Consider the following 16,578-nt stretch of genomic DNA (forward strand, 5'->3'; position numbering starts at 1 on the left):
GTTAAATAATATTCTCTTGCTAGTCGTCTTTCTATTGGCTTTTGCAGATCCAACAATTCTCCAAGAAGGAGATTGAAGATCTCTTAAGAAAAGGAGCATATGCAGCTATAATGGAGGAAGATGATGAGGGCTCTAAGTTTTGTGAAGAGGACATTGACCAGATCTTGTTAAGACGAACTACAACCATCACCATTGAATCTGAAGGAAAAGGTTCTACCTTTGCCAAGGTATGTTCTGTCTGTAGCTGAGGCAAGAAGAGCAGAGATAGAGACAGGAAATCTCTAGGATTTAAATGTGCACTCAAAATGTATTTGCTGATTTCACACTTTTCATAAAAGTGTTATAGTCAACTTTACTTTTGCCTTTTTCATTAGGCAAGCTTTGTTGCTTCTGAAAATAGGACAGATATTTCTCTGGATGACCCCAACTTTTGGCAAAAGTGGGCCAAAAAGGCTGACCTAGACATGGATCTGCTCAATAGCAAGGTGAGCTTATTCTCTATTTAGAAAGGAAGCAACACAAAAAACCACTGTTTTCAGGAGTCTTTATAGCTGTTCTGATTCTTTGATGCTAATTATGGTTTATGTAGCTGTACTACATACAAGGGTTGTTGTAGAAACTTTCTACCTAGGTGGCCTCAGAAAAATACTTAGGTAGCCTGCCTAATTTTGCTTCCTGAGTCCCCTGTAGATTATTTTACGTGTCCTAAAAAAAAAATTCTCTCTGTGGTATCTATATATGTTATACCCAAGGCTGTTTCAATAAGTAATTATCTTAATCTTTTTCATGAGCAAATCATGAAGAGAATTACTTTTCCTTCTGTTTTGTGCATAGAATAACTTGGTGATTGACACACCTAGAGTACGAAAACAGACCCGCCACTTCAGCACTCTGAAAGATGATGACCTGGTGGAATTCTCTGATTTGGAAAGTGAGGATGATGAACGGCCACGTTCCCGCAGACATGACCGCCATCATGCCTATGGGCGCACTGACTGCTTTCGGGTAGAAAAACACCTCCTGGTATATGGGTAAGAACCCACCTTACCATGAGAGGTTGTGCAGTTCCATCCTGACAGACACTTTGTTTGCCTTTCAAGTTGGAAGCTATGACCAAAGAAAGGATAATGTGAAATGTGTTTGTTTTGGAGGGAGTTTATTTATTCTGTTACTATGTTGTTTTGTTTTTGAGTTGGAGTCTCACTCTGTCTCCCAGGTTGGAGTGCAGTGGCATGCTTATGGCCACCACAGCTTTGACCTGCTGGGCTCAGGCAATTCTTCCACCTCAGCCTTCCAAGTAGCTGGAACTACAGGCACGCCCCACCACACCTGGCTAATTTTTTGATTATTGTAGAGATGAGGTCTTGCCAAGTTGCCCGGGCTGGTCTTGAAACTGTGGGCTCAGGCAGTCCTCTCGCCTCAGCCTTCCAAAGTGCTGGGATTATAGGTGTGAACCACCGTGCCCAGCCTGCACTATTACTATGTTTCTTAAGTTATTTTTGTTTCACACTTTTTGGGAGGTGTGATTCTGTGATTGGGGGATATCATTGAATTGGTGTTCCCAGAAAAATATTAATGTTGTTTCCTTTTCTGTTTTTTTAGCTGGGGACGCTGGCGAGATATTTTATCTCATGGACGCTTTAAGCGACGTATGACTGAACGAGATGTGGAGACAATTTGCCGGGCCATCCTTGTGTATTGCCTTCTACACTACCGTGGAGATGAAAATATCAAAGGCTTCATTTGGGATTTGATTAGCCCTGCTGAAAATGGCAAGACAAAAGAATTGCAGAATCATTCAGGTAATTATCAACTCCTTACTTTTAATCTTTCTATAGGTTATCTAATTCTTTTCAGGTCCAAGGGTTTTTCTCAATCCAAGTCTTCGATGTCTCACCTTTCCCAGGTCTGTCTATCCCTGTGCCCCGAGGACGCAAGGGGAAAAAAGTTAAGTCACAAAGCACTTTTGATATTCATAAGGCAGATTGGATCCGGAAATATAACCCTGACACTCTGTTTCAAGATGAGAGTTATAAGAAACATTTGAAACATCAGTGTAACAAGTAAGGATGGAATTTAGCAAAGATATTTTCCCACTCCAGTCTTTTTTCACTGTTACTGAGCCAACTCTTCATCCCTTCTAGGGTATTGTTGCGGGTACGAATGCTATACTACCTGAGGCAGGAGGTTATTGGAGACCAGGCAGACAAGGTGTTAGGGGGTGCCATTGCCAGGTAACGTTCTGCTACACACACATACATATGTATATATTTTTATGTCCTGCCTTATTTCAGGAAAGATTGGTTTGCCTATTTCATTCTGTATTATCTTTGAGATGCCTGATAATTTAAATCTGTGTATCAGGTCTTTAATCCTATACTTGACACTAGTAGAAAGAAACAGGACTGATGCATAAGCATTTAAATTAATAGATAAAGAAAAATATCTGTAATAAGTTTTCCAGGGATTCTCGCTTTAATTTCTTACATTGCTATGTTGACTCTGTCCTCTTATACTTTTAGTGAGATTGACATATGGTTCCCAGTAGTGGATCAACTGGAGGTTCCAACAACATGGTGGGACAGTGAAGCTGACAAGTCCCTGCTCATTGGAGTCTTTAAGCATGGTAGGTACCTTCTCTTTACCCATTTCTTTTCTGTTGAAGATTTTTAGCCACAGATGGGACACTTAGAAAATGCTTATGAGAAATAACTGAGTTGTTGTACTGATCTTTAATAAACTTATGTTTGAGTAGGAAACCAATTCTTAAATATCCAGAACAGAGCAGTCAGTTCTTATAAATAGATATTTAAGAAAGACCAGGTGGATAGATAAATCTCAAGGTAAACCTCCCGTCTATTCTGTAATCACTACTACCAGTATGTTACTGCTTCCACAAATCAAGGGAAGTAATATATGTCCACTCTTGTTAATAAGAATCACTCTTAATTTGTATGATTTTCCTCTGGCTTGCTGTTTGTCTAAATGTTCCATTTGTCTAAGTTTTCAGCAGTCACTCTATGGGTGTGAACTGCAGTTTTTGAGTGAAACAAAAATAAGAGTATAAAAAAATAGAGCCCCACAAAACGGGGGAGGGGAGAATACTCCCTTACTCCCCTGGCAGTCTTGCCTAATACCAAATCCCCGGCACTAAAAGCAATGAGCATTAACTTCCAAGCCTGTGACTTCATAAATTGAAATTTTTTTTCTTTTTTTCTTTTTTTTTTTTTGAGTTGGAATCCCATTCTGTCGCCCAGGCTGGAGTAACAGTGGCACACTCATGGCCACTGCATGAATTTTCTTTAATAATCCAAACCTCAACCTGCTGGGTTCAGACAATCCTTCTGCCTCAGCCTTCCAAGTAGCTGGAACTACAGGCACGAGCTACCATACCTGGCTTATTTTTTTGATTTATTGTAGAGACAAGGTCTTACCAAGTTGCCCAGGCTGGTCTTGAACCCCTGAGCTCAGGCAGATCTCTTGCCTTGGCCTCCCAAAGTGCTTGGATTACAGGTTTGAGCCACCACACCCAGCCTGAAATATCTTTTATTTTAAAGAATACTTTCCAGGAGTGGTGGCTCAAACCTGTAATTCCAGCACTTTGGGAGGCTAAGGCGAGAGGATTGCCTGAGATCAGGGGTTGGAGACCAGCCTGGGCAACTTGGTAAGACCTCATCTCTACAATAAAATAAAAAAATTAGCTGGGCATGGTGGTCCACACCTGTAGTTCCAGCTACTTGGAAGACTGAGGCAGAAGGATCATCTGTGCCCAACAGAACAAGGCTGCGGTGGCCATGAGCGTGCCACTGCACTCCAACCTGGGCGACAGACTGAGACTCCAGCTTAAAATAATAAAGAATATTTTAGTGTTGTGTTCTATAAAAAAAGTAATGGCACTTAATCTACATGTTTTTGAGAACTTTAGTGGGATAAGAAATGCTGCAAACATGTTTAGTCTTCGATTTAGTCTTCGATTTACTTGTGAGATACAGAGGTTTAGAAGAGCCTGAGTATCCCGGAGTATGTTCATTCATTAATTCATTGTTCATCAGATATTCATTCACTGAATGCCTATTTATTTACAGGTACATATCCTTCATTTGAGAATGTGTGACCTTCCCCTAAATTATTTGACTTCAGTTTCTCTAATTATGTAGTAAGAATGATCGATTATTAGTTAAATGGCTATGTCAATCTGCCACCCTTTGTCTGAATTTCTGTTGTCAGTCACTAGTTTAAAACTCTTTGTGACTCTAAATTGCTATAGAAAATGTTAAATATGTTAATGTAACCCAACAGCTGTCCAAGTCAACATTTTAACTATATCTTTTATTACGAAGCAAGTAGCCTACATATATTAATTATTCCAGCAGCTTACAAAGTAAGCATAAAGGCAAAATGAATCTCTGATTTTCTTCAACTCTGTCCCTCTCTTCTAGGCTATGAGAAATATAATACTATGAGGGCAGACCCAGCCTTATGCTTCCTGGAAAAGGCTGGCCGACCAGATGACAAAGCCATTGCAGCAGAACATCGAGTATTGGATAATTTCTCTGACATAGTAGAAGGGTAGGCATTTGTTTTCAGTTCTTTTAAAGCTCTGAGTCTATCCTGTGAAGGCAATTAGTTGCTTGTGTTATGAGATGACATAACTTGAGCTTTGACTGAACCCATTGGCATTCTTAATGGTGGTTGTATTTCAGGATACGTCCTTAAAAAGTAGGGCTAGCAGAAAGAACTCAATAAAGTGGCCTAAATTATACATTGCCATAAGATGCAACTGAGTGTGAAAATTAATGTTACTTTTAAATGGTTTATTTGATGCTCAATTTCATTTGCTTTATAGCACTCTTCTGTATGGCTATAGTAGTTGAAAGGATAACTGATTCTCTTGGAGGATAACAAACAGCCAGGCAACTCTTACATGTTGCTTAAGTGTAGAGACTCAGGCACTTTTAGTCGTGGTTTGTCATCTTCCAGTGGCACCTGACACATAAAAGTATTTATTTTGACTGGGTACTTGTCCCAATGATGAGTTGCCATGCTAATACTGAGCCACCAGGCAGGGCAGCGTTGCCCTGAATTGGGTGCCAGTGAGTTTAACAAAACTTCTCACATGGAGACCTGAGGGGCATGTGGAATAGTTGACTTACTTGATGAATACCCTACCCATTCTTTCATCATTGAATTTTCTTTAATAATCCAAACCTCAGTTTGCTTAATAGAGGACCCGCAAAGGAAATTCGGTCATTTTTTTCATTGAAGATCACTTATTATGCCACCCTTCTGCTCAGTAGAACAAAGTAGTAAAGCAAACAGAAAGCATGAACCATTCAAATGAAATAATAAAATTATTATTATTTTAATAAATAAATAGGAAGTAAAATAAAGTAAATAGGAAGAGAATGGGTTAAGCAATAAAAACGATGAACAAAAGAAAGGAAGTGAGCTGATCAAAGTGTTTCATTCAAATTCAAACAATTATGAGTGGTACATTGTCAGTTTATCATAATGTTTTATTCTGTTGGATGCTGTACCTAACTGACTCAAAGTTTAGCACTTGGCCTGCCATTTCTGTGAACATGAAATTAAAGACTTTTCCATGCTGTGAGTGTATGCTTGGCCAGATGTTCATCCTAGGTTTCTTAATGATAGAAGATATATTAACATTTTCATGTGTCTGTGGATAATTTCAGGGTTGACTTTGATAAGGATTGTGAGGATCCTGAATATAAACCACTCCAGGGTCCCCCGAAAGACCAAGATGATGAGGTAAGGAATTCTCATTTGAGTCTATCTTTTCTCTGTTACTAAATAGCTGAGTATTCTCCCATTTTCTGCATTTTAAAATATATTGGTTAATTTATAATATAAAATGGAAAATAAATTATAGATTTATCTTTGAGAATATAAAATATTAATAGAAAGAATTGTAACACCAACTGGGGTAGATCAGGGATGACTTTGTGGAGGAGGTGGGACCCAAATTAGATACTGAAGGAGATTATTTGACTAATAAAGTCCCATTATCTTTGAGCCATTAATAAGAGCTGACCTTCCAGGATCTACTTTTTTGTTCTTCATTTAGTAGGTTGCTTCCAAGTTTTTGTGAGGGTTCCTTTCACTGGCAATTTTTCTCGATCTCTTGGTGCCAAGGAAGGACACACAAAAAGTGATTTCAGAGTGCCAACTTTACCCCCTTTCCCTCCCCCCTTTCCCTCCCTCCTCCATCCTGTGCCATGGATCTCCTTCTCTAGGGTGATCCCTTGATGATGATGGATGAGGAGATCTCAGTGATTGATGGAGATGAAGGTAAACCTCTAGGTCAACTAGTACAATTTTATGTGGGGTGGTGGGGTTAGGGAATTATTCGCTGAATTCTGTCCTATCCTGGGATTTCTAAGACCTTTGCCTTTGGGTGGGTGGAAATGCCAGTATTGACTCAACTACCCTTACTATACTTCCTATTTATTCTACTTTGTTTTCCACAGCCCAGGTGACCCAACAGCCCGGCCATTTATTCTGGCCTCCAGGTTCTGCCCTAACAGCTAGGCTTCGGCGTCTTGTAACAGCCTATCAGCGCAGCTATAAAAGAGAACAGATGAAGATAGAGGCAGCAGAACGTGGGGACCGGCGAAGGCGGCGTTGTGAAGCAGCCTTCAAACTGAAAGAAATTGCACGACGGGAGAAACAACAACGGTAAAGTATATAGCTGGGGATTTGGGCTGAACTATAAGTGTGTTTTCTCTTATGGGCTCTATACTGAAAGGCATCTGAGGAAGGATTAATTTGTAATTTCCTGCAGAGTAACCATATTTTCTGCCTTGAATTGTTAGTTCCTGTAGAACTTAGAACCTCACCTGTATGCAATAATCATAATTCCCAGGTAGATCTCCTGTGTAGATATTCTCATTGTTATTTGCCTGTATCATTTTCCATTATTTCCCCCCTTAGCTTGGTGGTTCTTACTTGTTATAGTACCTCTCACTGGCTCTTCTTGGGGTTTGCTTGTTTTTGTTTTTTTACCTCTACTTTCAATTTTTGTGTTGTCAGGTATTCTAAACCACATTTAAAAAGTAACTGGTTTTCCAGTATTCTTCTGATTACTTTTGCCCTGCTTTTTCTAGATGGACAAGGCGTGAACAAACTGATTTTTATCGAGTAGTATCTACCTTTGGGGTGGAATATGACCCTGACACCATGCAGTTTCATTGGGATCGCTTCCGCACTTTTGCTCGACTGGATAAGAAAACAGATGAAAGCCTTACCAAGTACTTCCATGGCTTCGTGGCCATGTGTCGCCAAGTGTGCCGCCTTCCCCCAGCAGCTGGAGATGGTAGGCAAGACTAAAGAGTCTTAGGATGAGTGGGGGTGGAAGGCAACAGAATCAACTCCTGATTCATTTTTCCTGCTACTCCTATCTTTTGCAGAACCCCCAGACCCTAATCTGTTTATTGAGCCTATCACTGAGGAGAGGGCCTCACGGACTCTCTACCGTATTGAATTGCTTCGGCGCTTACGGGAACAAGTTTTATGCCACCCACTTTTGGAAGATCGGCTGACATTGTGTCAGGCCCCGGGTCCTGAACTGCCTAAATGGTGGGAGCCTGTTCGGCATGATGGAGAGCTTCTACGAGGGGCAGCCCGCCATGGGGTGAGCCAAACAGACTGTAACATCATGCAGGACCCAGACTTTTCTTTTCTGGCTGCCCGTATGAATTATATGCAGAACCATCAGGCAGGAGCACCAGCTCCATCCCTGTCACGCTGCTCTACTCCACTGCTACACCAGCAGTATACCTCACGCACTGCCTCACCATTGCCCCTGCGCCCAGATGCTCCTGTTGAAAAATCACCTGAGGAGACAGCTGCCCAGGTCCCCAGTCTGGAAAGTCTGACTTTAAAACTAGAGCATGAGGTGGTGGCCAGGAGCCGACCAACCCCACAAGACTATGAGATTCGAGTAGCCCCCTCTGATACTACTCCTCTGGTTTCCCGAAGTGTTCCACCAGTCAAACTGGAGGATGAGGATGATTCAGACTCTGAGCTGGACTTGAGCAAGCTGTCACCATCATCCTCTTCTTCCTCATCCTCATCCAGCTCCAGCTCCAGCACTGATGAGAGTGAGGACGAGAAGGAAGAGAAGCTAAGTGAGTGCATGTGACAGGCTGTTGACCCTCTCTTCTCTATTTCCCCCTCTGCTCTTTTCTTCCCTAAAGGCATCCTCTTGAGAGAGATTTGGATTCGATATAACAAAATGTCAAAAGGAGGTCTGTTATACTTTGGGCCTTTATTCAAAGCCCATGTAATTATCATTACCATTACCAATAATATTATGCCATCTTTTTTCACACATTCTATGGGATTTCTAGCTGCTGACCGGTCCCGCTCAAAGCTCTATGATGAAGAGAGTCTCCTGTCCCTCACTATGTCCCAAGATGGATTCCCAAATGAAGATGGAGAACAAATGACTCCTGAGCTTCTGCTACTGCAAGAAAGACAAAGAGCTTCTGAGTGGCCCAAGGTAACAATTCCTGGACACCTAGAGTCCAGAGATGTAGTATAATATTATATACAGGGAACAAGGAACAGATTAGATTTTTTAAATTGTGTCTATTGCTACATATTTCTTCATGAAACTTCCAATTGACGTAGGAATCTAATCGTGTTACCTCCCTCCTTTCTGTCTTACAGTTTTTACCCATTCTGGTAATGATGACATTAATGAACGTCACAGGATTACATAGCTAGAACTCAGGCCCTTAATATGGTATTTCTTTTTCTGTATTCAGGATCGTGTCCTGATAAACCGTATTGACCTCGTCTGCCAGGCTGTACTCTCAGGGAAGTGGCCTTCCAGCCGCAGAAGCCAGGAAATGATAACAGGAGGAATTTTGGGGCCAGGCAACCACTTGCTAGACAGTCCCTCATTGACCCCTGGAGAATATGGTGACTCTCCAGTCCCCACACCACGAAGTAGCAGTGCAGCCTCCATGGCAGAAGACGAAGCATCTGCAGTCACCACAGCAGCAGCCCAGTTCACCAAACTTCGCCGAGGCATGGATGAGAAGGAGTTTACAGTTCAGATCAAAGATGTAAGCTTAGCATTTGGACATTGGGAAAGTCAGAAAGGAGGCAATAGTTCTTGCTAACTAGTTTTACTAAAAGCATACTAAACTCATTTGGTAAATTTTAAAAATAAGAGAAGGAAAAAAAATTAGAGCTCACAAAGATCCATTTAGGAAAAGTCATTGAAGGTAAAGGATTTCCTGAGGGATAGATGAAAAGAAACGATATTTTTGCAGTGTAATTTGACACAAGGCTTTGGATGGCTCCATTCTGGAGCTAAGCCTTATTTTGTTAAAAAATGAAATCAAGGCCAGGTGTGGTGGCTCAGCACTTTGGGAGGCCAAGGTGAGGGGATTGTTAAGACCAGGAGTTTGAGACCAGTCTAAGCAACATGGCCAGACCTTGTGTCTACAAAACAAAAAATCAAAAAATTAGCTGGGCATGGTGGTGCATGTTTGTAGTCCCAGCTACTCGGAAAGTAGAGGCAGGAGGATCACTTGAGCCAGGAGGTCAAGGCTGCAGTGAGCCATGATTGTTGTGCCACTGTACTCCAGCCTAGGAGACAGGTTGAGACCCTGACTCAGAAAATAAAGTAATTTTTAAAAAATGAAGTCAGATTATGGGAAAGCTGTTAAAAATGACAGTTAAATACTGTGCGCTTTATTCAATTAAAAATAAAGATAAATCATTCCTGCTGAAATCAGTGTTATTGTTTTACAGGTAGACATTTTTATTTTTTCTGATTGCCTTCCTTATTGAACCCTACTATTTGGTCATTAACTTAGAAATGTTTCTTAGCTGGGTGCGGTGGTTCACACCTGTAATCCCAGCACTTTAGGAGGCCGAGGTGGGAGGATTACCTGAGCCCAGGGGTTCGAGACCAACCTGGGCAACTTGGCGAGACCTTGTCTCTACAATAAATAAAAAATTAATTGGGTGTGGTAGCAGCTACTTGGAAGGCTGAGGCTGCGGTGGCTGTGTATGTGCCACTGTAGTCCATCCATCCTGGGCAACAGAGTGAGACTCCTACTCAAAAAAAAAAGGGAAAGTTTTCTTAAATTAGCATGTGACAGGAATAGTAGGATTTTGCCCCTGTGATGAGTTGCCATGCTAATTCTGAGACACCACGGTAGGGAGTTTTACCCTGCACTGGGTGTTGTTAAGATAAACTCTCCTTCTCATAAATCTACCTGAGGGGCATTAGATCAAGAAATGAAATCTTTCTAAGGAAAAAGTACATATTTCATTGTATTTCTAATTTCAGTTTAGTCAGTGGCCCTCCTTATCATCACTGGGCCAGATGATGACCCAAGTTCCTCAAAGCTATCTTTATTTTTAAAAACATGTGGCAAATGATGTCTTGGGGGTGGGTTGTCTCCCTAGGAGGAAGGATTGAAGTTAACATTCCAGAAGCACAAGCTGATGGCTAATGGTGTAATAGGAGATGGACATCCACTGTTTCATAAAAAGAAGGGGAACAGAAAGAAGCTAGTAGAGGTGAGTAGTAGAGAAAGTCCTTTAACATCTTTAACATGATGATTAGATAAGCTATTTTTATTCCCAGTAATTAATGAAGGCAGTTGGGATTGAGGGAATGGAAGATTTTAAGAGTTATCTCATAACTGCTATTGGCTCTGCTCCCCCTCCCTCCCTGCCCCAAAGAGGAGTATGTGCTCATGGGGGTGGATTCTGGGTTTGCAGCTGGAGGTGGAGTGCATGGAAGAGCCTAATCACCTTGATGTGGACCTGGAGACCCGGATCCCTGTCATCAATAAGGTGGATGGGACTTTGCTGGTGGGTGAGGAAGCCCCTCGCCGGGCTGAACTGGAGATGTGGTTACAGGGTCATCCAGAGTTTGCTGTCGATCCCCGATTTCTAGCGGTGAGTGGCAGTCCCATCCAGCCAAGATTTAAAAGTCATTGACTTGGTATCTAAACTGTGTGAGGGACACATTATAATAAAGCATGCATATTATATCACTGTTTCTGCATCTGCAAGGGTAATAATACCCTTTCCTACCTCACAGAATTATTGTGAGGGTTAAAATAGAATGTTAAAGTACTTCTTAAACTAAATGCTAGACAAATATTTACTATTGAACTATTATATAAACCACCTAATATAAGTCCACTAAGACTAATCCTTTATCTGTCCAATAAGCATTTATTGTCAAACAACAGACACTAGTACTTTAATAATTACTCCACAGATTTTTATTCCTGTAGGAAAACTAATACTTTTCTATTGCAGTATATGGAAGATCGCAGAAAACAGAAGTGGCAGAGATGTAAAAAAAATAGTAAGGCAGAATTGAACTGTTTGGGAATGGAACCAGTACAGACAGCTAACTCTAGGAATGGAAAAAAGGTGAGACTTAAGGATTGCCACTGTTCCCACATTAGATGTGATATTACAAAGCTTTTAATGATGATTAGGACTAATGTTATCATTTTTTCCAGTGTATCTGAGAAAAATTATCTTCAGTTCACCAATAAGGAAACCAGCGTATTTTTATCAGTATTTTTACAGTCCTGTGGCATCTGCATTACTAGAAGAGCATAAAACTAACTTCTAAGAACTACCTTTAGTGCTTTAAGCATATAACAATATAAGAATTAGTAAGATGTGTAGAACATTTAGAGCTCTTCCTACTTTACTGAATAACTAAGAAATTTTTGACAAATCCTTTAACCTCTTCAGTTTTCACATCCTAAAAGGTGAGGGCTTTGAAGTAATCTCTTTAAGTTTTATAATTCTATATATTTTAAGAGTGATTGGAGGGGTCTACTAAGGAAAATAGTCATAGAGTTTCCCAATGTTTAAGAGGTTGAAGATCACTAATAATATATCAGTAATGGAAAAAGCACAGGAAACCATGTGTTATAATTAATAATAACAAATTTGGTCATTAAGTTATTCCATATTTTCAAATGTGCTTATGCTTTTACCATGGTTATAGACCATTTGGTAGAGTAAGTACCTGTAGTTTTTTCTCCTTTCCACCAAAACATAACTACAAAAGTATCTCTTGGCTATACTTGCCTTATTCTGTGCAGTAGTTTTATTTCTTAAGTACATATAAATCATGGTTTGGTTTGTAGTCATTTAAAATGGGTTAGTACTTTTGTAAATCTGTCTTATCTAATCATTCTCCCATTTGATCTTTTATATAAACCTTTATACATATGTAGTCATTACTCAGTATATGCAGGGGATTGGTTCTAAGACCCCCCCCCCCATGGATACCAAAATCTGAGGATACTCAAGTCCCTCATATAAAATGGCGTAGTATTTATCTATAACCTATACATATCGGCCTACATATTTTAAATAATTTCCTGATTACTAATAATACCTAATACAATGTAAATGCTATGTAAATAATTGCTATATTGTATTTTTTTTTACTTTGTATTTTTTTTATTGTATTGAATCCATGGGTATAGAACTCATGGGCATGGAAGGCCAACTATACACACACACAAATGTGTATGTGTGCATACACACACACATCTATATACACATCCACATGGTGTATCTTTTCATGAAATTTAAAAATGAATAGCATCAATCTTTTGCATTTAATAAGTTCCAAGCATATATAATATATAGATTTATAAAGTTTGCTATTTATATATTGGCAGAAGTGTTAACATGGAAAAATGTTTCAGTTTTCTCTCTTAGCTTCTATGGGACCAAGAGTATAATAGGCAGAATGGTAGATATGGGAAAGGCTGATGGCTGGAAAGTTGATGCCATCTCTGTCTGGAATTTAACATTATACCATAGCCTGTGAGGAAGGCTTTTTCTCCACTGTTACCTAATTTTACCTCAGGTACTTTTGCTATTCCTTTATAGTCTGTTAAAATTCTTAAGAAAGATCGTAAGCCTAGGCGCAGTGGCTCACGCCTGTAATCCCAGCACTTTGGGAGATGGAGGCAAAAGGACTGCCTGAGCCCAAGGGTTCAAGACCAGCTTGGGCAACCTGGCGAGACTTCATCTCTACAATAAATCAAAAAAATTAGCCAGGTGTAGTGGCGCATGCCTGTAGTTCCAGCAACTTGGAAGGCTGAGGCAGAAGGATCGCCTGAGCCCAGCGTGTTGAGGCTGTGGTGACCATAATCTTGCCACTGCACTCCAGCCTGGGTGACAGTGTGAAACTCCAACTCAAAAAAAAAAAAAAAAAAAGAGGAGAGGGAAAAAAAAAGAAAGATGATAGAAAATCATAATATGACTAGTACAGAATTCTTAATATAGAATTGATAGTGGATCAAGTCCTGTATTATTCCTGGGATGATTTTAGAATTTAGATGTGATTATAAGAATATATGTCTACAAAAATAGAGCGTTAAGATGTTTGTTTTTTCAAGTCAAAAAGGTAAGTTCCTATGTCAAGTGTAGGGCTTAGATTGGAAAACAGTCCAAGAGATACAGGTACCACCTGTTTAATGCCAGTTTACCCAGTATTGTGCTTAGGCCAATAACAGAACAGAGACACTAAAAGTAATAACTTCCAGTTTAAATGAAACTAATCAGAATTTGCAATCAAAACATCTAGAAGAAGCCATTTAAAATTCAGCAGATAATATAAGTTTTTTATTAATGTGGAACAAGTTATTAAATTTGGTGAGGAGCTAGCCACAATCTTTTTGGGTACCCAGAAGTCTTTATCTGACCTGTCTTGAATTTACCCTGCTTTGATGTGATAATAGAGGATAGTATTGTAAATGTCAGTGTAATTGTGCTGCACATGGTAAGAACAAGTGAACAACATGCCTTCAGTAGGCACTTAAGTGAATTTATGTGCATTTATTACTGGTTCATTCACTATCTTACCCAGACCCTTTAATTACAAAGGTAAGCATGTGTGAAATGGTTGACTGGAGAAAAGGTACAATGTAGTCATGGAAAAAAAGGCAAAAACTCCTGGTTCATATGAGTGTCAGTATCAAACCCTTCATCTCAGCTTAGCGTCAGAATGTTCCAACCAGCCAAGTCAATCAAACCTAGTCTAACAATACGTGTCTTGCCTCTTCTATGGTAGAATGAATGAAATCTACCTTCTTCAATGAAAAGGCATTTGTAAGCCAGGACTCTGTTAGCTTCTGTTTTTTTTTCCCCTTTCTTTCTTTTTACTATCTTCTGTTCCCTCCTCCCAGGGGCATCACACTGAAACTGTGTTCAACCGGGTTTTGCCAGGCCCTATCGCACCAGAGAGCAGCAAGAAGCGGGCCCGTAGGATGCGACCAGACCTTTCTAAGATGATGGCCTTGATGCAGGGTGGAAGCACTGGGCCACTATCTTTGCATAACACCTTTCAACACAGCAGTAGTGGCCTACAGTCTGTGTCATCTTTGGGTCACAGCAGTGCCACTTCTGCATCTTTGCCTTTTATGCCATTTGTGATGGGTGGTGCAGCATCATCCCCTCATGTAGACTCCAGCACCATGCTTCATCACCACCACCACCACCCCCACCCTCACCATCACCACCATCACCATCCAGGCTTGAGAGCCACTGGCTACCCATCTTCACCAGCGACTACCACCTCTGGTACTGCCTTGCGGTTGCCACCACTGCAGCCTGAGGAGGACGACGATGATGAGGATGAGGAAGATGATGATGATTTATCTCAGGGCTATGATAGCTCAGAAAGGGACTTCTCACTCATTGATGATCCTATGATGCCAGCCAACTCAGACTCCAGTGAAGATGCTGATGACTGAAGCCCCAGCATGGTCCCCATTGCTTGGGTGGCTGCTGTATTTTCATTTACTCTGGCCCTTGGACTATGGAAACGTGGGAGGGGCAGGGGAGATGTGGGGAAGCCCAGGACTTCAGGAGGTGAAAAGGAAAAAGGAAAAAAGAAAACATACCTGATTGCTCCGAATTTTGAGAGGATTGGGTGGGCAGGGGAGCTCCTAAAATAATACATGACCACTTCCTCATTTCTGGGGAAGAAAAGGAGACTAGAGCAACTGGTGCGCTCATCCCTCCCTAGACACCTCCATTAACTACAGACTGTGTAGCGCTGGCCCTTGCCTCTGGCACAGCCTGTTCCTGGCCGAACTGTGGATACAGCTGGAGGGTCAGGAACTGTTACCTTCCTTCCCCTTGGCATTAATAAATTTAAGTTAATCCTTTTCCACTCTTCCCTTGTTCTATATTGCTCAGACCCAATATAAGCAGTATTAATTTTAAGAGTTGATGTTCATGGTGGGTAATTTCAACACCACTTTCCTGAAGTTCAATACTGTTCATACTAAGTTACTGTGGATAGAGCAGACAAGTTATCTGTACTAATCTACAGGGTATATATAAATGTAGGCTTGCTAAAGGCAAGGGAATAATTTAAGGTAAATAGCAGGCAGACGTCTAGATTCAAATTCAAGTTCTGAGAGGAGAAGGAAGGATTTCTTAAAAAAACCGGGTACATTTTGTTTCGAATTAATGATGCTTTTGGGGAAGCCATAGAATGGTGTCACATTTCACGGACTGCAGCAGGGGGACTGGCTGACTGGAAGGATGCTGAGGGGCCTGGGGTTGAGGGAACCAAAGGTTTTTGGAGTCCCTCAAAGATTCCTGGAGTCTCCTCCAACCCTCCTACTAACACACCACTCAGATGAAGCCCCAGCATCTTATTTCCTTCCTACAGCTAGGTTCTTCCCCATAGCTTGGGTCATACTTATTCGCGAAGGTGAACTCCATCTTCCTGGTTTGAGCTCTCCGTCCGTGCGGAGCGCTTGACTCAGCGTCCTGGCACCCAGGATCCTTCCAGCCGTGGAGCAGTAGAGCCTTTTGCTCCCCCACCATTTATGGGAGAGGCACCCACCCAGCTACGCTGTAGTATCCTCACTCCTTTCCCACGCCAGGTGCTGCTCTTTCTGCTTCCCCTTCCTTTGCCGACGGGGTGTGGCCATTACACCCGCGCGCGGCATCTCGTGTGGGGCGGGGCAGGTGCGTCGGGCCTCCCGCCTCCCTCGCTTCGCCGGCTGCTGCAGCTTCGGCAAAAAGTCGAAGCTCCTGGAAGCCGCGATTTGCCTGAGAGAGCATCACGTGATGACGCCGATTCCTGTGCTACTGTGGCGAAGTTGACTAGAAAACCCCGCGAAAATCGACTCTTTTTGCATTGCACATTTTGTTGATTTCCCCACTCTTTTTCTTTCTCTTCTCCTCTCCACCCATCCGAAAGAGGATTAAAAGGGGGGGGTAGAAAAAAAAACAAAAAACAACAACAACAAAAAATAAAACCGCTCTGGGGACCCGGAAGCGGAAAGGGCATCTTTGAGGTCGATACTTCCGGGTCACCGGGAGAGTGCGGGATTCCGGGGCCGAGAGCTGGTGGCGGAGCCGGGACCTCGCGTGATACTCGGCACCCGAGGGGAAGCGGCGTCCGGGGCTATGGCTGTGACTCTGGATAAAGACGCTTATTATCGGCGAGTGAAGAGACTGTACAGCAATTGGCGGGTGAGGAAGATCCCGTAATTTTTCCTTGGGAGCCCCCCTCAG

At 41.6% G+C, this 16,578-nt stretch overlaps 2 protein-coding genes across 2 annotated transcripts in view; both read left to right on the forward strand.

Annotated features, from left to right (window-relative positions):
* The window catches only part of CHD8 (chromodomain helicase DNA binding protein 8), a 50,494-nt gene extending 35,280 nt beyond the window's left edge, over window positions 1–15,214 (forward strand). Inside the window, exons 19-37 of the mRNA XM_008062394.1 lie at window positions 48–227; window positions 375–485; window positions 835–1,031; window positions 1,603–1,802; window positions 1,907–2,063; window positions 2,145–2,234; window positions 2,523–2,626; window positions 4,440–4,569; window positions 5,697–5,772; window positions 6,258–6,312; window positions 6,492–6,699; window positions 7,128–7,336; window positions 7,431–8,150; window positions 8,373–8,524; window positions 8,793–9,095; window positions 10,453–10,566; window positions 10,771–10,950; window positions 11,320–11,436; window positions 14,229–15,214. Of these exons, the coding sequence (XP_008060585.1) occupies window positions 48–227; window positions 375–485; window positions 835–1,031; window positions 1,603–1,802; window positions 1,907–2,063; window positions 2,145–2,234; window positions 2,523–2,626; window positions 4,440–4,569; window positions 5,697–5,772; window positions 6,258–6,312; window positions 6,492–6,699; window positions 7,128–7,336; window positions 7,431–8,150; window positions 8,373–8,524; window positions 8,793–9,095; window positions 10,453–10,566; window positions 10,771–10,950; window positions 11,320–11,436; window positions 14,229–14,795 (3,870 nt within the window). The 3' untranslated portion in view covers window positions 14,796–15,214. The remainder of the gene's footprint in view (window positions 1–47; window positions 228–374; window positions 486–834; window positions 1,032–1,602; window positions 1,803–1,906; window positions 2,064–2,144; window positions 2,235–2,522; window positions 2,627–4,439; window positions 4,570–5,696; window positions 5,773–6,257; window positions 6,313–6,491; window positions 6,700–7,127; window positions 7,337–7,430; window positions 8,151–8,372; window positions 8,525–8,792; window positions 9,096–10,452; window positions 10,567–10,770; window positions 10,951–11,319; window positions 11,437–14,228) is intronic.
* A 905-nt stretch (window positions 15,215–16,119) lies between these two features.
* Window positions 16,120–16,578, forward strand: part of SUPT16H (SPT16 homolog, facilitates chromatin remodeling subunit) — a 41,249-nt gene continuing 40,790 nt past the window's right edge. Inside the window, exon 1 of the mRNA XM_008062396.2 lies at window positions 16,120–16,536. Within this exon, the coding sequence (XP_008060587.1) occupies window positions 16,471–16,536 (66 nt within the window). The 5' untranslated portion in view covers window positions 16,120–16,470. The remainder of the gene's footprint in view (window positions 16,537–16,578) is intronic.

The sequence above is a fragment of the Carlito syrichta genome, unplaced genomic scaffold, assembly GCF_000164805.1.
Source record: "Carlito syrichta isolate Samal-C Ts95f unplaced genomic scaffold, Tarsius_syrichta-2.0.1 Scaffold305690, whole genome shotgun sequence".
Classification (NCBI taxonomy): domain Eukaryota; kingdom Metazoa; phylum Chordata; class Mammalia; order Primates; family Tarsiidae; genus Carlito; species Carlito syrichta.